The sequence below is a fragment of the Micromesistius poutassou genome (assembly GCF_964030765.1).
Source record: "Micromesistius poutassou genome assembly, chromosome: 8".
In the NCBI taxonomy this organism is placed as follows: Eukaryota; Metazoa; Chordata; class Actinopteri; order Gadiformes; family Gadidae; genus Micromesistius; species Micromesistius poutassou.
In genome coordinates, this window is record NC_140278.1 from 4,123,377 (window position 1) to 4,148,286 (window position 24,910).

At 44.6% G+C, this 24,910-nt stretch overlaps 1 protein-coding gene across 2 annotated transcripts in view; it reads left to right on the plus strand.

Annotated features, from left to right (window-relative positions):
• rbms3 (RNA binding motif, single stranded interacting protein) overlaps positions 1–24,910 on the plus strand; it is a gene marked incomplete at its 3' end in the record, with an annotated part of 122,804 nt that overhangs the window by 75,190 nt on the left and 22,704 nt on the right. For both annotated transcript variants that reach the window (XM_084471253.1, XM_084471254.1), the window contains exons 5-7: positions 11,205–11,362; positions 12,545–12,624; positions 23,700–23,806. In XM_084471253.1, the coding sequence (XP_084327379.1) occupies positions 11,205–11,362; positions 12,545–12,624; positions 23,700–23,806 (345 nt within the window). The remainder of the gene's footprint in view (positions 1–11,204; positions 11,363–12,544; positions 12,625–23,699; positions 23,807–24,910) is intronic.

Sequence of the window (24,910 nt, forward strand, 5' to 3'; positions counted from 1 at the left end):
CTCTCCTGCTCGCTGCTCTGTCCCTCTCCCCGCCTTATCTCTTTAATTTCCCAGCCAGCCATCCCTTCTACCTCTCTCATCACATCCTAGTGTTACACCCTGTGTGTGTGTGTGTGTGTGTGTGTGTGTGTGTGTGTGTGTGTGTGTGTGTGTGTGTTTCTGCCATCGTTAATGAGTCCCTCGGGACTCGACTGAAGCAGCCATCTTTATGAGTCCTCCCTGGGATGACGTGTCTTCAAAGACGGACACATACACACACACACACAAACACATTCACACACACACACATACACACACAGGCACACATACACACACAGGCACACACACATACAGGCACACTCACACACACACACACACACACATAGACAAACGTTCATATAGACAATCACACACAGGCACACACACACACACACACGCACACAAACGCACATGCACACACAGAGAAATACATACACACACACACACACACACACACACACACACACACACACACACACACACACAGGCATTCGCACCGGTCCTTTATGGGAGGCGTCATACAGGGTGTGTACCCGCAGGCGAAGCCAAAGACAACCCTCGTCCAGGTTGTGAACGCCATTAATCATTGTGAGAAAGAGTTCCCTTCTGCCTCCTCTTTCTCTCTTGAGCCAGAGTCCGTGACACACACACACACACACACACACACACACACACAACCCCCCCCCCCCCCCCCACACACACACACACACACACACACACACACACACACACACACACACACAGGCCCCATTTGTCAAGCATTTAACAGATATGTCATAAAATAATCTCCCTCTGTATTCCTTTGACTCCTTTCTCTGTGCTAACAAAACATTAGCTTTTTTACCAGTGGCGTGGCTAGGCCCGGCTATTGATTATAGACGCTCAATGATGGAATATAACAGCTCACACACACACTCACTCACCTACCCACAGGCACATGTGACAGGTGTATTTCAAAGAGTCTACGTTGCTGAGTGAGTGTGTGCGTGCGTGTGCGTGTGCGTGTGCATGTGTGTGTGTGTGTGTGTGTGCGTTTCCTTATATGTATGTGAGTGTGTGGGTTTGCTTGTGTGTGTGTGTGTGCGTTTATGTGTGTGAGTGCGTGTGTCTTCCAGACCATCCGTCTGCATTCCAGGTAATTAGACCGGCCAACAGCTGAATCCCATTAGCGTTGATTACAGCCTTCAGTATGAGAGAGAGAGAGCGAGAACAGACCAGATACGTTCAATTGTTGTGCTTTGATTTTGTATTGAATATAGACTCCATGTGCTTGTGTGTGTGTGTGTGTGTGTGTGTGTGTGTGTGTGTGTGTGTGTGTGTGTGTGTGTGTGTGTGTGTGTGTGTGTGTGGGCCCGTCCCAGTACGTCCCCTACCCCCTACCTCCTACCTCATACACACTAGCCCTCTGTTTAGCGTGCTGTCGGGTGTACTGTTTCAACAATAGGTGTAGCGCTAGTGAACGTCTTTGTCCCATGCACGGAGTGAAGGCAGATGCTGGCTCTGGATATAGGGCCAGAGAAGGTGTCCCACATTGCATTTGGATTTTCAGTTAAAAAATAACCGCCAATGTGAAGAGCACAAATGAAATGATATATTGGCAATAATTTCATTTTAAAAAAAAATGATATCGGTTGGAAAGTATTTTTGGGGTTTAACCAAAAAGATGATGTAATTCATCCGCAATGTCAAACTGTTTTGTAAGTTTGCAATTTCGTAATGTCTGTACGAGATGGCGGTAAAAGTCGGGATGGGGGCGTGTCCCAGTCTGCTGGGTTCATGTTACCCATCTGCTCCCGTTGGACAGACAGGACATCAAGCAGTGCCTCAATACGCAGTCCGCGGGAGGAGGGAAGACAAATGGGACCCGGCCTGTGTGTGTGTTTGTGTGCTTCTGCTACAGCTGTGTTATCGACTGAAAATAGTATCTATCCATCCCTCTGTCTGTTGCCCTTTCACAACAAATACCTGATACACTCCCATCCACAGCGTTTGAATCTCTATTCAGCAAATTATTTTTCCATCTCTCTCTCTCAATGTCATTCCCTCATCCCTCTGAATCTGCAACTTGTTCTGTGAAAACTTCACTAGCCTCCACCCAAATGGGTCACACCTCCTCAATTACATCCCCCCATACAGCACATAATGGACGAGTGCCCCTCCCCCTCGCTGAATTCTGTGGGCTGTGATTCGCCGATTGATTACAACCTCGTTCAAAGCAGACTGTCTGCGTGGTTTATACCAGTACGGCCTTTTGACGGGATCCCGCTTCTTCTCTGGAATTAATTGCTTCTCCGGGTTCCCGGCAGAGCAGACAGCAGCAGGCTTTTACAAGAACGGGGGGAACAGGGGGACAAAAATACAATGAGAAAGAGGAATGAATAAATAAAGATACAGCAGAGCCCGAAACTTGATTTTCTAGACCTGGTACGATCCCCTTGTTAAAGGTGCACTGTTAAAAAATCTCATTACCTCTCATTTTGATTGCCTGAATGACAAGACCTTGCCGATTTGCTAACCCGGTCCCTGTGGGGAAAAACCCTTGCTGCTTCCTTGAAGGGCAGTCCAATTCAGGTAATGGTTGTCACGACAATGCTTTTACCTTCAGATTTTAAATTTCATCCCAAACTGTGTCCCAGCATGCATCTTGATTGGCTCAGACAGCACCCTTAATCATTAAGTTATGGACATGGACAAAGTTCAGGGAGATGCAAGGAAAGTTCAATTGGAAATACAATTATGAGCACTACCCATATAAGGCATTTCAACAATGTTTATGGGATGAGACTTCAGCCGTCTGAATGTTTCCAACACAGTGGTCCTTGAAGGCCCTGACACACCAACCAGATTATCGGTCGTCGGACAGTTTGGCGAGCTCGGTGACCTGAGTCTGTTCGGTGTGTGCTGTGTGATCGGCCGTCGTCAAAAGCCAAGCTTTTTCAAGCCGTCTGTGTTCTTTTCAGCCGATTGCTCATATTGAATCTGCAATGACCAAATCGGTCAGACGACCGATATTCTGGTTGGTGTGTCAGGGCCTTAACACATCAGCCTGGCTAGGTTTCCAACTCATGCATTCAACCCATGCATTCAGACACATTTGCCTCCAGCCATTTCCCCTGCTCCTCATCTTGCAGATGTACCACCAAACCCTGTTGATATGTGGCCTTGACCGTCGGTCGATTCGGATGCAACCGCATTCCTCCTGGATTTCAGGCATTTAGGGAAATCTATGAAATGGCCTCTTCCATCTTCTCTCCATCGTCCAGTGCGTCAGGTGTCAAAGGCCTCCTACCCGTCCCATCTGGACCCAGCGGGCCGCCGGGAGCCATTTATCCATCTTGACCCGGAATTCTACCAGTCGATAATGGAAAGCGAGGCAGACGCAGAGGCGGCAGTGAATGCAAAGACACACGTGGGTCTGATTTGAATGCCAGCACTCTGATTGTGGCTGCATCTGGCGATTCTGCCGTGTAAGCAGATCCCAACACCTGTCTGCCAGCGCCCTCCGGGTCACTCGTCTTCGCCTGCCAAAGACGGATGCTGTAGGAAACAAGAGAGGAGGCTTCTCTTTGCTCTTCCTCGTCTTGGATTGCAGAGGCTCGATTAAGCCGTGATCTGAGACTTGAGTAATTACTGCTTATCAGTTCTCGTATTTAATGTCCTTTTATTTCCATATTTAGAGTTGTCAACTTTGATATTCTTTGGGACACTACATGACTTGATTTTCACACTTTTTTCGTGCCCATTTAATTTAATCAAAACTTTTTAAGATATATATATATATTTGTATTTATTAAGCTATTAATACTTTAAGCTATTTTTATACAAGGTCATGTACTTTTATAGCGTGACTTCTATGTGTATCATAGCCAAACTGCGTCTCCTATTCTCGTGACTCTCGTAAAAGCTTTGACCAAAAATAAAATTAAAAACAGAAAGTGTTCTGGTAGATTTTATGATGACTATTCAACTGTGAGAAATGAAGAGCGCTTGAACTTGTCTCTGTTTTTCATTACTCAGGCGAACCAAAACAACTCTAGATTTGTATCATTTGATCCTCTATAATACATATTTATATCCCCCTGCATGCATATTCTTGGACCTGCAAAAGTTTTCAGATCCTCAAACACACCATATGGGGTTGAAAAACAAGCATTGCATCAAAAACAGCTTTTGATGCCCAAGACATTACACATGCTTATTCAATTCCCCACATCAAAAACCCTTTGCTTGTTCAAGTAATACCTCGGTATTACCAAAACCAACAAAACCAACACAAACAATGTAAAAAATGTGCATGCATATGAAACAACCACACAGAACCCGAACACACGGCAGAAAGCAAACAACTGCCCGTTTCATGTGCACTAGGCAGGCAACGCACACGCTCACACGCACCCACGTGCTCCCCAGAGACCCATCCACCGGTCATTCCCCTGGTCAGGCAGGGTCCGCACGACGAGGTCGTCCATTAGGATCCAGTGTTGGTCTGGGGGTGGTGTGAGGCTGTGAAGGTGATGAACCGTGTTGATCTCCATAGCAAACGAGCCCCGCGGGATCCCCAGGCTTTAGTGCCCATCAAATATTCATAGCGTGTTCATTAAGTATTGAACAGGCCTTTAAAAAGTATTTAGACAAGCAAGCTTTCATTAGGGGGGATTACGGTCTCCGGGTTAGGAGGGAACGTGGAGGAAAGAAGGGAGGAAGGTCTGAGGACGGGAGGGGAAGCCTGCTTGTGTACGAGGAGGGAAGGGGGAGGTGAGGGGAGGTCGAGGAGGGACGTTGGGAGGAAATGGTAAGATGTTTTTTGGCTGAGTTGGTGACAGGCAGCTGAGAAAGGAGGGCAGGACAGGTTTATTGCTGGAGGGAGACAAACAGTGCAGGAAATGAATTAAGATCAAGTAGGTGACGCTCACTGATACCATTATATTTATTTTACTGGTATCTAATCCAATACCAGCAGTTTTTTTTTTTGTAATGAAATATGAAGGGATTTTGGTGTTGAAACATTTTCGAAACGTTTTCTTGTAAAAAGAAATATGTTTTTTCATCTTTTTGCATAGTTGCATAGTTGTGTGTTTTTAGGATATATTTACAGAAAAAAAACACTAGGCCAACTGAGCGATAAAAGAGCTTACCCTATTTATTGTGGAAGAAACAAAAGAAGCAACATTCATTCAACATTGATGGAGCGTTCAGACAGGGGTTAGACGCCCTGGGTTTTTTGGAATGAATGATTCAGTCAGAGTTTTGGGAAGAGGGGGAAACTAGGGGCCAGATGAGAAAAAAGGGTGCTGCAGAGAAATGCCCTCGTAAACACGCGTATTCCGGTTTCCACACAAAGTTTCAGAGACCTGGCAGATGAGCACAAGCGTGACTATGCACCCTAGACAACACCTGCGTATGCAGTGTTGGAAGGCAGTGGGGTCGTGCCATAGGGCTGATCTTGGAAGGACAACTTTTAGTGTTTAAGCTGTGCGCTCATGGAACATCTTGCATCATCTTGCATGACTCATCTAAAATCAACTTTTGGACACTTTAGGAATACACTTTAGGAATAATAATTGTTTTACAAATTTAGTTTGTTAGATTTTCTCTGCTTTGTTTAGTTATTTATTTGTCTGCTTTTCTATGGTGTAATCTCTGCTTCACAGTAAAAGCCCCTCAATGATTCCTCTGTTTTAAATAAAGGTTGAATTAATGAATAACATTGTGAGCGAAAGGCCAAGATAGATAAAGCCTTGAGCATGTCAAAATACATTATGACAAAAGCACTATAATTAGATTTGCATGCCCAGTCCAGCGTTAGCCTTGTGATTTGATTCCTGGGGTTTGGGGAAACGGTTGTTACTGGCCCGACCTGGGCCAGGTCTGCTGGATAGCTGTCTGAACGGGAGGCCAGACGTATGTGCCACAGCAAATAAAATACGAGCTAGCAGAGTCGTCTGGTTCCCAGGCCAGGTCATTATGGTCATTCCTAGACCATGTCTGGTCAATTATAGGAGTTGATGAGGTGTGAACTCTTCTCAGGACAATTGGTGTGTAGAAACGGAAAACCCAGTACAGTTTTTAACCTTTTTTGAAAGTCTCAGGTAATCTCCACGTACACAGATTTTCCAACTTTCTCTATCAGCATTCATTTGCGCAGAAACCTACGCAGACGTCAATGCATGAGGCCCTGGGTGTGGGAGACAAATATAAATAGCAAGACAAGAAGATGGTCTAATTAGAAAGAAATCGAGAATTGAGGAAACTAAAAGGGGAAGGAAGAAAAGGGAATGGAAGAAGAATTACACCAAAAAAGTGGAAGCAGAGTATGAGATGAAACTCCAGCAAAGCAGCACAGATCACGAACAGAGCGCATAAACTAAAGTCAACAAAGCGTACTTATGAACCTTCTTCACACATCGTAGATGTGAAAGTAACAATGGATTCAGTTCTCACCTTGCATCCAGACTTTTAGATATCTTCCCCCCGGAAAAAAATATAAAAATACAGAGCAGCAGAGTTTTGGTTCCAAGCCCCTAAGCGGCGCCACACATAGACGGAGACGACACCTCTTCGCCCTCTGTTTACCCTCTGGCTCCAAAGCAGGTGTTGATGCATAGCAGGGTAACCGGGAAGCGACGGTGACACCGGGCCCCAGCCCGCTGTAATGATGCAGCGATGAGGCTTAATGGGGCTGAAAACACGGGCCGACCGACGCGCAGGCTGGCGGCACAGTCAGGGACAGCACAGTCAGAGGAGGCACAGTGTGGTGCGAGGCTGCTCCGAGCTCCTGACAGATGTTACACACACACACACACACACACACACACACACACACACACACACACGCAGATGGAGTGAGCGAGAGATGGGGAAAGGTGAGAGAAAGGAGACAGGAGAGAAGGGGAAGACAGCGACAGGGAAACGGAAATAGGCAAAGACACACCGGGACGGAGAGGGGGAGGGAATAGTGAGGGATAGGAAGGGAGAGTGGGAAGCGGAGAGAGAGAGGGAGGCGGAAATAGGTGAAGACGCACCGGGACGGAGAGGAAGGGCGAGGTAGACGTGTGATGTAGGGAGGGAGGGGAAAGTAAACAAAGACAGAGAGTGGTGGAGAGGGAGGGCGAGGTACAAGTGAGATATAAGAGGGAGAAAGTCAGAGGGAGGGAGAGACAGAAATAAGCAAGGGGCAGGGAGAGGGAGGTAAATGTGAGAGATGAGAAAGACAGAAGGGGAGGGACGGTAATAGGTAAAGACACAGGGACAGGGAGGGAGATGGAAAGCAGGCCAAGTGACAGAAGGAGGTAAAGAGAGAGGAATGGAGAGAGGTGAGAACTCGGGTTGGCCACTGAGTGGGTCGGCCACTGTGAAGTTAAGCAGACAACGACTTATTGCAAAGTCATGCGGGCTTAAGTATTTTTCATTTCCCGAAATGTCTGTGTCCTCTTCTTCACAAAGTGTACCTTGTTGGCCATTTGGGCCCAGGAGTTGGCTTAGTCGCCAGAATTCAATTACCTCACCCGGTATGCCCAGCGCGTTGGGTCGGACACATCGCTGCCCCGTTTCCCTGCCAACCCCGCCGAGACGGCACAATTTAAGCCAGTGGAAGAATTGACGCAAAGTAAATTTTACTGGTTCGTGGATTTTTGCCCGTGCTCAGTGGAGACGATCTGAGACTGGATCAGAAGGGATTGCATCTGCCCTCACTAATGCAAATGTGCATGCTCTCCTCCTCTTTTTTTATTTTTACCACCAACAGCATGTGATCAGACAACAATGCCATTAACCTCATTTCACCAAAGTGGTTCAAGCGGTTCATTACCAAAGTGGTAATGAGCGGGAAAATGTGAAGATGAGGCCGTTTCTGCCTGGAAGATGTGCGCTTAATGAGCGACGTGCAGGTTGTAATGTGGGGACGGTATGAAGCGAAGCGATTTTAAACTGGTGTTCGTATTTTTAACACAGAATCACAGCTGGACTTGTTTTTGTAATGTAAGAGCAGACTGGAAAAAGTACCCGGACATGACGCAACTGAAGGTAACTTCTGATGATACGCTTAAGCTACCTAGACGTCCTAAACGTCCAATAATTATTATTATTAGTAACGTCCAATAATTATTAATAATAATTATTAGTTTTGCAGGTCCTTGGCGTAAAATATTATAATTATAATATAATATAAATCATAACGCTATCATTCATGTTATAAGGGGTTTTCCACCATATTGGTCTTGGCCCTTTCAACATTGCAATTCAACTTTCCATCTGGATTTAGCGATTCGCTTACCATTAGTTACGTCATGTCCAAGTTCTTTTTTGGCATGCCCGTGAACTGGATTTCTAAAATAAATATAGTAGCTTGTACATCTAAAAGAATTAAATAAATTACAAACTACACTTTGCTACTCTCCCACACATTAATTAAATGGGTTTCCAACCTTTTGCTCTTTAAGCAAAAGGGCTCACAAATGAATATTTTCCAAATCTCCTCTTCCTCCAGAGAGATTTTAAGTTACACATATCTTGTTTTATGTATAATTATTTCAAGGTGGCTGTGAACACTCCATTGGTTGTAATTAAACCTGTGTTAAAGCCTGTAAGAAATATGTTGTACCCATCTGGTACCACTCAGTGTACATAGATGGCAGCACGGTCCATGGTTAAAGTCTAACGCACAGCACTTTACATTGTGCTAATCACGCACATGTCTTAATGTGCTACTGGTCCAATTAGCTAATCAACACACCCCACTCAAAACAAATCCAACTCTAGTCATTTGCAGACTTTTTCTTGGAGGACACAATATTCTTAGGGACTTTTTTTAAATGACCCTCTCTGTCCTGTACATATTTAACACTGAAGTTCAGTTAGTTTTTTGTTTCACATCCCGTATTCAATGCTTGTCGCTTTGATTCAGGCGTCATCTACCTGCTTGTTTTCATGTTAAAAGCTCGGGGAAAAAAAGCTCTGAATTGAATGATCTCGTACGAGTCATTGTGTGCTAGTTTGTAATTCACCGTGACCACGGTGCAGTCGGCCCACTTAATAAATAATCGGAATAATGACGGTGATCGTTAGCGCTGGCACTTATCGGAGAGATCAACCGATCTGTGTTGATCTAACACTGCAAGGCAGGGATTGTTTCAGCAGCTTGTGATGGAGTAGTTTTCCCCACCCCCAGCACCACCCTGGCCACGCTCCACCTTGCCCCTACACATCTCTGCAGGAGCACTTCCACTCTGTGTGCGTTCTAAAAATAGAGACGAAATGAACCACACAGTTCAACCAGCAAATCACTCACAGGAAGCAATGCATCCGTGTGTGTGTGTGTGTGTCCGTCTGTCTGTCTGTCTGCCTGCCTGCCTCTCGCTCGAGGATCTCTTTCTCTGCCCGGTCTTGGCTCAAGGTAATTGATCAATTAGGAAGACATTCTGAAAACGTTGGCGCACAAACACCACAACGGACCAGCTTCCACGAGCAACCACAAGCAACTGCTGTAAATCTGTCCAAGCTAAGCTTAAAAGGGGGCGAATTCTCTTCCCTCAGGTAACACACAATGAGTACAGCGGTGGTTTAGTATAGCCGCCTCTGAGGTTTTAAGCAGAGAGGAGCGTTAAGATATATTTGAGGGGGAAAGATCGCTTGTAATCTGTGAGTCTGACTCTCACTCAATACTACTACTGTGAGTAGCTTACATCACTCAATACTCTTTAGAGCAAGTTCTTCATCTGCAGTCTGTCAGGGTGTCATCTTTAAAAGGGCTCATTTCAAATCAGATTTTCTATTTATTTTAATTTTACTTTTTTTAAATGTTTTTTAATATATTTTCTATATTTCTTCTTTACCCATTTCTTGTTGTCATCCATTGCTTTACTAGAGTTAGGATGAGTTAGGATACATACTTAACATAACCCACGGGTTGACAAATTGTGGAGAATCTGCCTCTAGTGGCACACTCTCAACTGAACACACAGACATGTTTACGAAGACACACACACACACACACACACACACACACACACACACACACATATTGAGGTGTCAATTAAGTGACTAGTACCACACTAGCCACACACCATATTGGAAAGCAGTTACAGATACATTGCCCACAGGGACAGGATTCACTCATAAGTGCCTATATATTTAATTAAAGGATCCACTTAGTGCGGTTATTCATCAGACTTGGTGGAACAGAATAGTAAAAAAAAACAAAAAAAACAAGAGCAGCCAATATAAATAAAAAGCAATCAGAGTGGCATTTCTAAAGGTTACATCTCTTAATAAACGTGTTTTTTCTGAGCACGGTCTCGATGTCTGCAGACCTTATTAAAGCTCCAGGACCTGAAATGAACCTACCCCTCCAATAGCCGCCCCCAGATGTTTAGCCTGTACTCAAGAGTCCTCTGAAAGAGGCTGTGCTTGTGGGTGGCGCTTTGCCCGTCGGCAAACAAAGTGAGGCAGACGATGGGATCGTGACCGTATGAGAGGCACTTGGGGGGGTTTTCGATCACCCGAACGGCGAGTCTTCCTCCTGCAGGCCTAATGGTGTCTTTCACCGCTCCGAAACTCCATCTCACTTTTCTTCTCACATGCACCCTCACTCACTGGAGTCCCATTATTGTTACTTTTTGGTCCGTCCGCTAAAGTGCATCACAGCGGCGGCAGCGGCCGACATCATCAGCCCCTCACTCGCTGGCAGATGACAGGGGGGGGGGGGGGGGGGTGTCGACGAGTTGTTTCACACCCACCCCCCCCCCCCGAAAAATACGGGTATTTTGTCCTGGCGACACAGCTCATTGTAGCACACGCTCACGCTAATCAACTCTCTCCTTCACCCTCTCCCTCCCCCTTCTCCTCTCCCTCCTCCTCCTCTCTCCCCCTCCTCCTCTCTCGCCCTCCTCCTCTCTCGCCCTCCTCGTCTCTCCCTCCCTTTCTCTCTCCCTCTTCCTCCTCCTCCTCTCCCTCCTCCTCTTCCTCTCCCTCACCCTCTCCCTCCTCCTCCCTCTCCCTCTCCCTCCTCCTCACCCTCCCCCTCCTCCCCTCCCTCACCCTCCCCCTCCTCCCCTCCCTCTCCCTCTCCCTCACCCTCTCCCTCCTCCTCACCCTCCCCCTCCTCCCCTCCCTCACCCTCCCCCTCCTCCCCTCCCTCACCCTCTCCCTCCTCCCCTCCCTCTCCCTCTCCCTCTCTCTCTCTCCCCCAGCAACAGGAGCAGGACCCCACCAACCTGTACATCTCCAACCTGCCCGTGTCCATGGACGAGCAGGAGCTGGAGAACATGCTCAAGCCCTTCGGCCACGTCATCTCCACGCGCATCCTGAGGGACGCCAACGGCCAGAGCAGAGGAGTGGGCTTCGCCCGGTACGCCCCCCCCCCCGCCGCCGCCGACACTGTGGAGGGCGGCGGAGGAGCTAATGCTAGCTCACGGCTAGCCGTTAGCTCCTAGCTCCTAGCTTGTAACGTTGAGAGTAAAGATACACACAGGCACTGTTTAGCGCATGAGGGTCAATTGATTGCTCGGCAGGGAAAAACAGGTGTAGCTCGTTAATGTGATCATGCTTCTGCAGGCTCGCCAGCGCAGTGATTAAAGTCATGGTTTACGTCGCAGTGATAAAGGTATATGGCGTGTTTTAACGCCGGCAGATTCCGGTGAATATCTCCGTTAAACAGAGATATTGGTTGGATCTCGACCTTGTCGGTATGGATTATTATCCCCAGGCTCGGTGTGAATCTGGGCTGTATGTTATAGCAGTTTCCTTTGGTACAGTGCCGTATAAAAGCCGGCGATACCAATATAGCAAACCTTCTGTGTCTATAACTGACAGTGCCATGAAGGGTGTTTTGCTTACAGTTTGGAACTTAACAGGACTTCCTGCCAATTTCACACAAACACACCCGCAAGCACACACAAGATCAGCAGTGTCTTTAGCAAATATTCAATTATATATTAACCCCACAATTTTCGTGTGTGCGTGCGTGCGTTCATGCGTGTCTGTGCCTCATCATGCATAGCCAGTGACCCAGAATGAGTCCAGATAGTACTTTAATCATTGGCACACTCTACTGTGTAACTGAGAAGCCCACCCACCTCATCAACACACACACACACACACACACACGCACACACACAACGGCTCTGCTTGCCTAACAGGCAATTAGTCACTGAGCCATGAGTGCAGTTGAATGGGGGCAAAAGAAAGGGACACACACATAACACAACAGACTCAATAGGACCGCTTTATTCAACTAGAGGAAACCCTATTACTCCCCCCACACACACACACACACACACACAGAGTATGTGACACCTTTGCACATGGACGCACACGTAAACAGCAACTTGACACACACAGTTAAACACAAACACACAGCAAAGATTCAGAGTTCATTCAGAGTTCAGCATTAGTTTGTGTCTGACATGTTAATCAACATTTATACACACTTATATATTGGATGGATGTCTATTGGTGGATACCAGGATGTGATACCATGGTCTTGAATGGCCTGTGTCCCTCTTTTTCTCCCTCACTTTGTCCACAACAGAATGGAGTCGACAGAGAAGTGTGATGTGGTCATTCAAAATTTCAACGGAAAATTCCTGAAAACACCACCGGGCATGACAGGTAAATGTTGTCCTCCCTTTCACTTTTCTTTCCCTTTTCTTCTTTGGTCTCGCTTTCACTCCGCAACAATAACAGGTCGGATGCGGTGATATTATCAACTCAACATGCCCTGTTGACTTGATTGCAACGATATTTTATAGTGTAAAACGTTGACAAATTGGGCTGGAATTGGAAGCCTTGCTGTTTGCCAGATAGCAGATAACATCTGTGGGGTGAGATGGGTGAAGGCACATGTAACTGTTACAAAGCTATAGAAAGTGTGTCTGTGCTTTATGTGTGTATTTGTGTGTTGGTATTGTGAGGGGGCAACATGAAGGAGAAAAGCAATAAGTTCAAGGAAATGATGAAGTGATGGAGTGTGCTGCGAGCGAGAGAGAGACACAGAGACTTATGGAGAGAGAGAAAGAGAGAGAGAGGGGTAGAGTGAGACAAAGAGGCTGAATTTATGTCTAGATGAGGACCAGGGGAGAAAATCAAAGAGACAAAGAACGATGGGACAGGAAACTAGACAGATTGGATAATGACAGACAGAATGACATATTAAAGAGCATACCATTTGATTCACACACACATGTGCACATACACACACACGTGTACACACGTGTACACACGTGTACACACGTGTACACACACACACACACTCACACACACACACACACACACACACACACACTATTTAGCTGATCATGTACAGAGCAAATCCATGAGTTTACAGCCAGGATCTGATGATTTATGTGGCTGACATTCTGTTCCATGCCCACGTACTTCAGAACATATGGTTGTATTTATTTATACTATGCTTTTGGTCAATCTTTTTACACATCTCTAATGTAAGATTGATACACAGAGAGAGATGGATAGATAGATAGATAGATAGATAGATAGATAGATAGATAGATATGTGTGGGTGTTGGTGTATGTGTGTGCGTGTGCGTGTGTGTGTGCCTGCATGTCTGTGTGCACGTGTTGATTAATTGCTATGACCTGTAGAAGCTGATAGAGAGGAAGGACACATTCACATTTCACCCTCCAGCTAGCCAATGGATTTCCCCCTATTGATTAAATGGCCAAGCGCTCCCCGCGCTTATTAACAGGTAGATAATTAGTCCGCAACATCCCTTTTTTTCTGTTCGGAGGGATTGGAGGGAAAGAGAGAAATTATTAATTTGTCTTTGTTCTAGCATGAAGTTGCATGAGGTCTTTAGACCAGACAAGCTCTCTTGTCTATAGTGGAATTTAAACTGTGGGTTGTATGAAGCTGTTGTGTACAGCTGTCCAAGTACTGGAAAGATATACATACATAGACTAGTATATAACAGTTTAGGGGTTATTACTACAAATCACTACCAGTCTTTGCTTTTCATCTATCTATCCCTCACTAGGGATCAAATTTATTCTGGAATTTTCCCCAAAAAAAAGAGAAAAACTCTTCAGATACATTGACATTATTATTATTACTTATTAGTATAAGCTTTTCCAGGGCCATTGGTGTATTTAAAACGTAATTGTTGGGCCTGAATGTTTTAATATTTGAATTAGCAAAAACTGTATTTCATATCCACTGGAACTTGTCGCCCATTCTCTCCCCTCGCAAAGTCTTTGCGAGGGTCAGATCTGTCAGAATATCATTTGAAGCTTGATGGGCATCCAAACCGCGCCGTAAAGCATTCAGCATTCAATAAACTTCCACCACACAAAGTTGTCCTGGCAACTCATTCAGTTTAGCATATTTGAGCTGTGATGACACTCCAGGTTCACCTTTTTCATTACAAGTGCATCCACAAACTCTGGCCTGCCTTTCACGTCAAGAAGGCAAAACTAAATTGATTTCTGAAAACGATTTTGACTTTTCTATACAGTAGCTATTTTTTGGCTGTGCATGGCTACAGCTGGCTAGGCAACTGCTAGCAAGGTGGCCGGGAGCTGGATTTCATTCAACTTTATTTAATTATAAAATTATTATATATTGTATATTGTTTACATTTGTTTTTCATAGAAACAATGGCAGAGATTGTAACAGCCCTGAGGGCTAGCGTCCTCCATTACTGCTTTAGAGAAACACAGCAGCACTGAGTCAACATGAATTGCATGCCAATTGTTCTTTCTGTAAAGTAATGGAGTATATGTGAAGTGACCCTGCTTATAGTTTCACCCAAGCTTCACTCAGGACTGACAATGTACGGTTGTAGCGAGGTAATTAACAAGAGGAAGTGTGTGTTCAGCTCATTGTTTCATGCTGCAATGAGTTCATCGCATAGTGAGGCGACCATGCACGTTGTTCCCATGCCTACAGTTTGACAAGTAAATAATCCATTACATAGTACATGCATATCGGGCAAGTCATGGGTTTGCGTATTCTCCGAGTGTTGTTAACCGCGCATGGTCTATATGAGTTTGTCAATGTGTTTTTCTTCTTTAATCTTTCTTTTCATCTTTCTTTTCATGGTGAAGACGTTTTGTATTTAATTCAACAGTAATTATTTAAACAGTAAATGTGTGTTGTTTAGTGTTTTTTTATATATATATAATATTATATTATATTTAGACAAGACCAGGGTTATAGGGTCGATTACATAATGATTATATAATAAAAATAAATAATGAAATAGATAAATTACAATAATTGTTTGAATTGGTAGGGAGCGCTCTCCATTATAATTCAATGAGTGCAACATAATCTTGAGTGAGTGTTTCCTGATCTGTGTGTACACTAACACGTCAACTAAGTGACAAAGTAATTAGTAGGTACAATCGCACAACCTGTGTGTTTACCGACATGGGCAGTTTAATCCTCTCCTATCAAACCTCCTGCGTCTCCTTCCACCGTACCTTGCTTCTATCGCAACATCCATCTCCAAACATCTGCATTAGAATCCACATCATCCAGCAGATCACCCCCTCGGTAGCTTTCAGACCACGATGTCAGAGAGAGCCAAAACTGGGAAATCTCACCAGGATAGGGTGCAGCCTTTGAAGCACAATGTGGCCATTTCACTAGACGTACCGCAACATCCAGATATCTCCAGAGATACCGTTGGTTCGTCTAGAATCAGGTTATAAAACGCCCTTGTTTTAGTTTCCTACAGCCCTGTGAAAAGGGGCCTCTTCATCATGCCTTTAGCATATCAAGACTTGCATCGTGGGGTGTGTTCATGTGATAGATGTGTTGCGGTGCTGCAGACACAGTAAAGTCCAGGTCTAGATAAGAACGCTTTCCTAAAGTCAGACACTGTTCCCTAAACATTCAAGGACGAATCGTTGAAATGTACTTTATTCCATGCCAGGATACCCCTATAGGGATCAATGACGTAGGATCTCATCTCATCGAGTCTGAATTTGTTTTCTTGATTCAATGAATCAGTTTTCTCTCACTCCCTCATAGTGTTTGCATTCTCTTTCGAGACTCCCCCAATTGCATCTCCGTCTCTGCCATCGCCGGTTCACATCTCCGCCACATCACTCAATCACTCTCTCTCTCTGTTCTCTGTCTCTCTATTCTATTCTGTCTATTTGATTTATCTTGCAATCAGTCCAGAGTGGCGTTGTTTAAATATTTGCACTTTTAGCTTGAATATGATTGAGGGTAGACCCTCACTGACTTTAAATAAATGGTGTGTGTGTGGGTTTGGTGTGTGTGTGTGTGTGTGTGTGTGTGTGTGTGTGTGTGTGTGTGTGTGTGTGTGTGTGTGTGTGTGTGTGTGTGTGTGTTGGTGTGTGTGTATGTGTTGGTGTGTTTGTGTGTGTGTGTGTGTGTGGGGGGGGGGTGTGTGTTGGTGTGTGTGTATGTGTTGGTGTGTGTGTGTGTGTGTGTGTGTGGGTGTGGTTGTGGGGTGTGTGCGTGTGTGAGAGATCTAAAATTCGATTCATTTTGAAATCATAGCAGGATGCCAAAACAAGGCAGGTCATTTGTCTGCCATAGGTGAGCCAAATGTGACACAAATCTACCATGGAGACATTGCCAAACACTGTGAAGGAACTCGCCCCTCATATACTTCCAACTTCTTTATTTACTTATTTTCTCGTGACTTCCAAATGTAATGGATTTTATTCATACTTAAAACGTCCTTCTGTCCCGCCACTGATTTCCTTCTGTGACTCAAATTGCCTCGACTTTTCATCAAGTTGTCATTCAGATTCTAATTCAGAGTTTATGTGTCTGCTGAGGCTAAACCATGGAAACTCTAACGCTACATTTGAAGTAATCTGTGTGTGTGGGCATGGCCGTGTGTGTGTGTGTGTGTGTGTTTGAGTTTGTGTGTGTGTTAGTCTGTCTGTGTGATATGTCTGTGTGTGTGTGTGTGTGTGTGTGTGTGTGTGTGTGTGTGTGTGTGTGTGTGTGAGTCTGTGTGTGTGTTAGTCTGTCTGTGTGATATGTCTGTCTGTGTGTGTGTGTGTGTGTGTGTGTGTGTGTGTGTGTGTGTGTGTGTGTGTGTGTGTGTGTGTGTGTGTGTGTGAGTCTCAGTGTGTGTGTGTGTGTGTGTGTGTGTGTGTGTGCATGAGTTTCGGTCTGTGTGTGTGTGTGTGTGTGTGTGTGTGTGTACGTGTGTGTGTGTGATCCAGACCAGAGGTGACTCTCCTCTTCTCTCATTAGCACTGTTTACATTTAAGGGTGGTGAAAATGACCTTATTTATTTACCTAATTGATTCCATGACAAATGTTGTTTTCTCTTACGCATAGCGTGAGGCCAGCCGTTAATAAATCTATTGTCAGAGCTCCGTTCCACTGCTCAGAATGAGGTCGGTTAATCTATCAGTAAAGTGGCTCAGCATTTCAGTCGCTTTCTTATCATATTTGCATGAAAACTTAGAGGGTTTGCATTTAATTATTTTGTTGATTTTAATTCAACCACAGTAATAGCCAAACATATGTCAATTCATTTCATAAATGCTCACTTTATTTATTAGTGTATGTTTTTCCCTGTAATTGGCCTGATTCACCTAGCCGACATCCTGGTTGTAAACACTAGCTGATTTGGGGGGACTGAGAGTGGATTTCCTCATTCTGCTAGCGTTTAGACCCAGGATGAAAGTCTGCCGCCATGTTGATCCTAAGTAGTTCTGAAAGTGAGTTGCCTGTTAGCCAATCCTAAACTATCAGCCCTACATACTCTGATTGGCAGAGAGAGAGAGAGAGAGTGCACTCTCTTCAAGGACCTGTAATTGTGCCCCTCTCTCTCTCTCTCTCTCTCTCTCTCTCTCTCTCTCTCTCTCTCTCTCTCTCTCCATCTCTTTCTCCCTTTTCCACTCAAGATGTCTCCCAAGTGTTTAGCATTTGCATTCCAGTCGCCATTGACTCATCGCCGGCCCGTTTGATGCCAGCATCTCCATGGTGATGAGTTAGATAGCAACAACATGAAATTGATTCTCAATAGAGATAGATTCTGCATTTTCACCTGGCAGCTATTGTTTAGTTGGCGGGGGAAACCCTCTACAGCCTTCAAATCTTTGAATGCCCAAAGACTTTCAAAGGCAGCAAGGTGAATAAGGACCAATTCAAAGATAAAATCCTGTTGTTGCAGGATGATATTGAATAACACCATATTGTCGACGACGCTTTTATCCACAAAGTCGCACGACAGCACCATAAGTGTATACATTCTCAGCATGGGAGCCCCCCCCCCCCCCCCCCCCAGCGAGGAATCGTACCCCCCCCCCCCCTCTGACGGTGGGGGGGTATGACTCGAGCCAGACAGCACCACATGGGACATCTGTGCATAAACCGTAGAAAGGCTCCGAGTTATGAAGTCGGGGAGTCAGTTAGTATTTATGGAGCAGGTGATAGATTTTTATTGATCACAGAAATGTTAGGATCCATTAAACGGGGCTCATTTGAGTACGTCTATATTTCAGGCGGTGTTCGAACCACTGCTGCACTTTGTACTCTGTGCCTCGCTTTGTCTTTGGCTGCATTATTATTCTGCCTTTGCACGTCTCATTGTTTTTCAGAGACATGTGTTATTTATTTGCTGCTCTGGTGATCACAGAAGCACACGCAGGAAACACATGCACACACCTAAACGCACGCACACACGCATGCACACACACACACGCACACACACGCACACACACACAGAAAATGCATGAACACAAATGGAGCCGGTTGTGTGTGAGTGGTCTTTCGAGACCCATATATAATTGTGCACACACACTTGGCACATACGACTTCCAAATACCCCATTTGCTCTCCTATTGCCGATTTCTTTTCTTTCTTTTTTTTTCACTTTTTAAGCTGTGTGTCCCAGTGTCTGGATTCATGCTCCATTTCCCTCTCCCATTTGTCATTTCTATGTCTCATTGTGTTTCTCCCCTCTGTCTCGCATCGCTACTCTGTGTGTCTTTGCTGGCCGTCCCTCCCTGTGTCGGGGGCCGCTAATTGACTGGTTACTATTCAACCCATATCTGCAGCCCGTGCCCTCTCCCTGTTTATTTGTCTTGTCCTGTCTGACCCTCCCTGGCCAGCAGTCACACTGTAGTTATTAATAGCTGTATCCGACCGAGCCGGGACATTGAGAGAGCTCGGGGGTGACACCCGCACAGTTTGGTTTCCCCTTCGTTTAATAAACACCGCTAATGAGATACCGCTTCGGCCAGAAAATGGCATCCGTCCGGTTAATGACAACAAAGTTGTTGTTGTCAGAGTTTGGGTACATCGTGGCGTCACTTCAACATTTTTCTGATAATATGTTCCCTGCTTCAAAAAAAGTACGAGCCAATTTGCGCCCACGGTGAGCTTGCACTTCCAATTTGAATACAGTCGGTGAGACATGACATGTTTGTTGGGCAGAAAGTGGAAGAAATGAATAGAATAGAATGAATAGATGAATAGGTTAGATTTTAACCCACAGTTTACTGGCGTCGGAGGTGTGGCTTGAACCCCACGGTTGGAGTGTGATGGCGCATCACGTCGCCTGGTGTGTGAACTGTGCATTATTCAAACATAAGCTGGGACCACATGTGAGTGTTACATGCTTACATTAACCAGGCCACAGAAGGGCGGCCAGAGTGTTCTTCCAATTGGATTATTCCATGATTCCCACATTTTCCGTTAAAGCGTGAGAGTTGCAGAGCTGCGGGGGGGAGAACAGTTACATTTTAATTCCACAATTTTTCCACACGATTTTCAAGGGAAGGATACTTCCTGGAGGAAATTCAGTCCCCTTAGCTCGGTCTGACGGAAGTTCACGAAAACCAATGCACGTGTTTTACACTGACACACATGCACACACACACACACACACACATGCACACATGCACACACAGACACATGCACACACGCACACATACACGCAAACAAATGCACACAGACACATGCACACACAGACACATGCACACACACACACACACATGCACACACGCCCATACACATACACACTCACACACCCACACACACACACATATTCAGACACACACACACACACACATACACCCACAATCACATGCACACACACACACACACACACACACATACACACACACACACACATGCACACACAACCATAATCACAAAGACAAACACCCAAGCACAAATAAAATGAACAATGTCGTCAGGTAATGGTTGTTTAATGGGACTTATGTCATAATTTCCCTTTTGGTAGAGCTACGCGCCCCAGAAATGCTAATAGTTACAAAAATAATAGGATATTTTTTAACAAACAAACCATGTCTCCCCTGGTCGCCAGTTTACCCCCCCAGTTCATGTGCCACCATTTCACCCAAGGAGTTAACATAATGGAGGTAGTAACTACCACAGTCGTGCTGTCTGTGTCATTTGTGTAGCTCATCCTCCTCTGCAACTGATATCTCATATTCATTCCAACGATATCGGAGGATATTCTGAAAATAAATTACTTATTAATTAAATTAATTATTTTCTCCAAGTGTGTGTGTGTGTGTGTGTGTGTGTGTGTGTGTGAGCGTGTGTGAGCGTGTGTGTGTGTGTGTGTGTGTGTGTGTGTGTATGTGTGTGTCATCCCACCTGCAGGTGGCTTCCAATGTGTTATTTCCTGCAAGCTCATCCTTATTTCTACATTTGAGACCAATGATAGCATTAGCAGAAAGGAAATGAATGATAATTTATTGTAATTTATTCATAATGGACTGTTATTTTTAACTTGGTTTGAAATAATATAATATGGGCAAGATTTATATTCCATTTATGGATAATGAACTTGTTATTTTTTACTTGGTTTCGACCTAATGTGATTTTGTCAAGATTTGTATTTCATTTATTCATAATGGCCTGTTATTTTTTACTTGGTTTCGACATAACACGATTTTGTCACGATTTGCGTTTCATTTATTCATAATGGCCTGTTATTTCCCACAACATAATAGGATTTGTCAAGATGTCGGTGTCCTCTGTCAGTTTGAAGATGGCTGCTGTTTTACTCCCTCTCCCAGGGTTAGCCCTGCTCCCCGTTCTGAACAACGTATCCTCTAAGCCTTGTCATCGCACTGACTCAACGTGTATTGTGACACGAGGGGGGGGGTGGAATAGCTAAATATATTTCAAGTATGACATGGCTTTTTTATCTCGCCCTCCCCAAAGCGAGCGGACGTGCGACCCCCCCGTCTACTCAGACAGAGAAGTGAGGGAGCGGTTGTGACAGCGAGCTGCCAGTCCGTGATGTGGCTGTCGCTCGTCGTCTGTGGGCTTCCATTAAGCACACGCAGCACAGGCCTCGTCTGCCCAGTGTTTCTGTGTGTGCTCATGCTCGTCCTCATTTGCACACGAAATGCTTGTTTGCAAGTTTGCCCGTGTGAAGTTTTAAGCAAACATATACGCATACTGCGTTTAAACGCGGGTCTTCGACTTGGGTGGAAAAACTGCATTTATATGGTTATTGTTTAGTTTTGTGGCTTGTTTCTTCACTATCTCTCTCTCTTCCATCCTCCCCCCTCTCTCACTCCCTCCCCCTCTCTTTCTCTCTCTTCTCTCTCTCTCTCTCTCTCTCTCTCTCTCTCTCTCTCTCTCTCTCTCTCTCTCTCTCTCTCTACCAATGACATGTGGTGGCTTTTGATTATTGAAAGGAATCCATAAACATGATTTACAACCATGCTAATGGTAATGATCTCTCTATTGTGTTTGCTTTCCCTCCCTCTAAACGTTTAAATGTTGTATTATATCTATATTGCATAGATGCATAGAGAAGACAATGTGAGACTTATATATATACACATATATTACATTATTTCTATTTTCGAAACAAATGGATATTAATTATGAGAGAGAGTGAAAGAGTGAGAGTTGAAGTAAGAGTAGAGAGTAAAGAGATGGAGAGAGAGAAACAAAACAGTTGGACGAAGCAGGAGGGAACAGTGAAAGTTCAGTGCACAAGGTCACGATGAAGCTCTTGTGTCAGACCTGCTATGATCACTTAGGTCTTTGTTCCTCTGGTCAACGTAGCTCTAGAGTTCACTCAGACAGGAAAGGTCTCAGATGCTCAGCTGTTAACCACCACAGGATGCCCGACCATCCCTCCAAAAAAGAGAGGTTTATTTCAGCGTTGGGAGTTTGTAATAGTGTCCATATAAATGTGTGTTCACTTATTCCAATAGGAATGAAAGTAACCTCTTTCCGGAGTAAATAGACCGATTTAGCATGTTCTTATATGGAATTTGATCAAATCAAACATAGCTTCTACTGGTACACACTATCGCCCAGTTTTATATGAACACACATAGACGTTATGTTAAAGATGCAGTATGTAGAATTAGGAACGGACTTGGCAGAAATATTCATATATCACATATAAAGTATGTTCTAATTAGTGTATAATCCCATGAGAAGAAGAAGAATCGTTGTGTTTTATCGTTACCTTAGAATGAGCCCTTTATATCTATATAGGGAGCGGGTCCTTTTCCACGAAGGCCGCCATTTTGCACCGCCACGTTTCTACAAAAGCCCAGAAGGGGCAAAAGGCCTTAAATAGGACGTGTAAATAGGAGAATTAGATTATATTTCCTGCTTGTATTTTTATATTTAAAAAAGATTTTGACGCCTTGCTTCTGTAATATGCTGTGATGATTAGGTTTGCAATTGTAATGCAATAGGTATGTGCCATCGAAAAGAATTGGTATTCTTGAAGTCAATTCATGATCCACCATTAATGAATTGATTGGCAAGCTTTTTTTTCTTTTATACGGCACCCGGTAGTCATGGTTCAAAAGATGTCATTCATGGTCATGAATTATAAGTACAAAGGCAATTTGTGGTAAATCGTGTGTGCCCAATGTAATCATTTATGAGGCTCTGTAGTAAAAAAACACAAAATAAAATAAATGGAATCCTGCCTATCAGGGCAGAGACTGGTAGTCGGCTGAACTCCTGTGCGGCAGGTTAGCGAATCCTGTTAAACAATCAATTTGTTTTTTCTCTATGCTATTCTCCATTGGCTCCGGAAGAAAAGTGTGTTTTCTTTTGCAAGAGAAGGCGTCGGCTGTGCTCGTGTTGCATGAAGGTCTTTCCTACCTTCCTGCCTTGCTTCCTGTAACACTTTGAAGTCTGGCCAGTAGCCTTGTTCTCCGTCTCAGGGTGTGTTTCAGCGGAGCTCTGGTGGAAACAGCCGGCGAGATGGCGGTTGATAACCGCGGTGTGGCGGAGCTGTAAAAGATGAAGCGCGATCGGGGTCGAAGGTCAACGTTCATTTTAGCACACTCAGGTGTGCTCTCTTTGTGGCGAGGCGAAAGCGTTTGTGCTTGCTTAACGCCGCGCTGTGTAAGCATTGAGTTGGAACCCGAACAATGGTTCTCCTCGGGTTGAAATCGTGCTGTAGTAGTAGGGCAGATTCTTTTCTCTCGCTTCTTTCTTTCTGCTTCACTGTAGCCGTTTCCCTTTCACTTATGTCTATCTTGTCTTTTTCCCTGCGATGTATTTCTTATTTATCATATTTCCTTGCGCTCTTTCCATGGCTTGCATTCTGTTTCATAAGCTGTATTGATTAAGAGCAGATGCGCAATATTCCAGATGAGATAAATTGACGACAAAAATACACCAACGGCGAACAACAAGGAAGGTAATTAAGAGCAATAGAACTCATCTCTCTCCGTTCTCTCTTTATAAATGTATCCCACAGCCCCGGCGGAGCCATTGCTTTGTAAGTTTGCTGATGGAGGCCAGAAGAAGAGGCAGACCCAGATCAAGTACCCTCAAAATGGCCGATCATGGGCGCGGGACGGAGAGGTGAGCTTTAAGGGCCAATTCCATTTCCACCCCTTCCCCCCCCCCCCCTTGTTTTTGCGCGTTCATGTGAGGGGTAGGGCTGTCTCAATTCTCATTTGGGATACGGGCTAGGGCCAAGACGTAGGGCTACGTAGCCCTGAAATGAAGCTTCCAAAGGACCAAACTTGAAAGGGAGGGCTTTGAGGAAAAGCCGGCCGGCAAATTTGGCAGCTGTCATGGATCTCTACTAGTTGTTGTCATTAACTCACAGACTCATGCTGTAAAGTTGACTGTAATATTTTGGCCTCTGTTGACGTAGCAGTCTGTGAGCGTCAAGCGGTGATGACGGTAATGGAGGGGTGTCTCATTTCTTAGGGGAACATTCTTACCCCCTCTGTAAGGGGGAAGGGGTGGAATGGGATTGGCCCTTAATACACAAAGAGGGTCCAGGGAATATCCCTCCCCGACTAAATTCTGCTTCGGCAGCAGAGGCTCTCTGTCATGTCCGTTTAGTTGTCTGTCTGTCCGTGTAGCTAGCTCTGTCTCTGTCATTGATACTCTTTATGACTATAGAATGACAATATTCAACAAAATGTATGTTTTTTTGATAGAAGGTACAATATTCAACAATATCCCGTTTCACGCAATGAATGATATTTTATGGTTTTGCTTTAGTCTTATCATAGTCTTGAAATGTGTACTTCCTCTATTCTCTGATTAAAATGTTATGGTTTCAGCTGCTTTCATGTTCATTTTAGATTTCCCTTCAATCGCAACAATTGCGGTTGTGTAATACAGTTGATTAAATGTGCTCTTTTAATAGAACATCGATTTAGAGATTGCAACACAATATGATCTGTGTGTGATAGATGGTCTTTCAGACAATAATTCAATTTTGTTTATCATAATCTGGAGTATTCTATAAAGAGGAGTACATTTTGATCCATTTGCTAACTATTGCTAAGCACAAGCCAGACTCTGCTCCTGATCCGTCACTTGAATCGCATTCATCCAGCCCGTAACCACACCTACGGCCTCCAAGGGCTCTCCATTATGGTGCCGAGTGAACAGAAACAAAGCAGATAACAACGAAGGTTATGTAAGATGAAGTTAAGAGACAAAAGC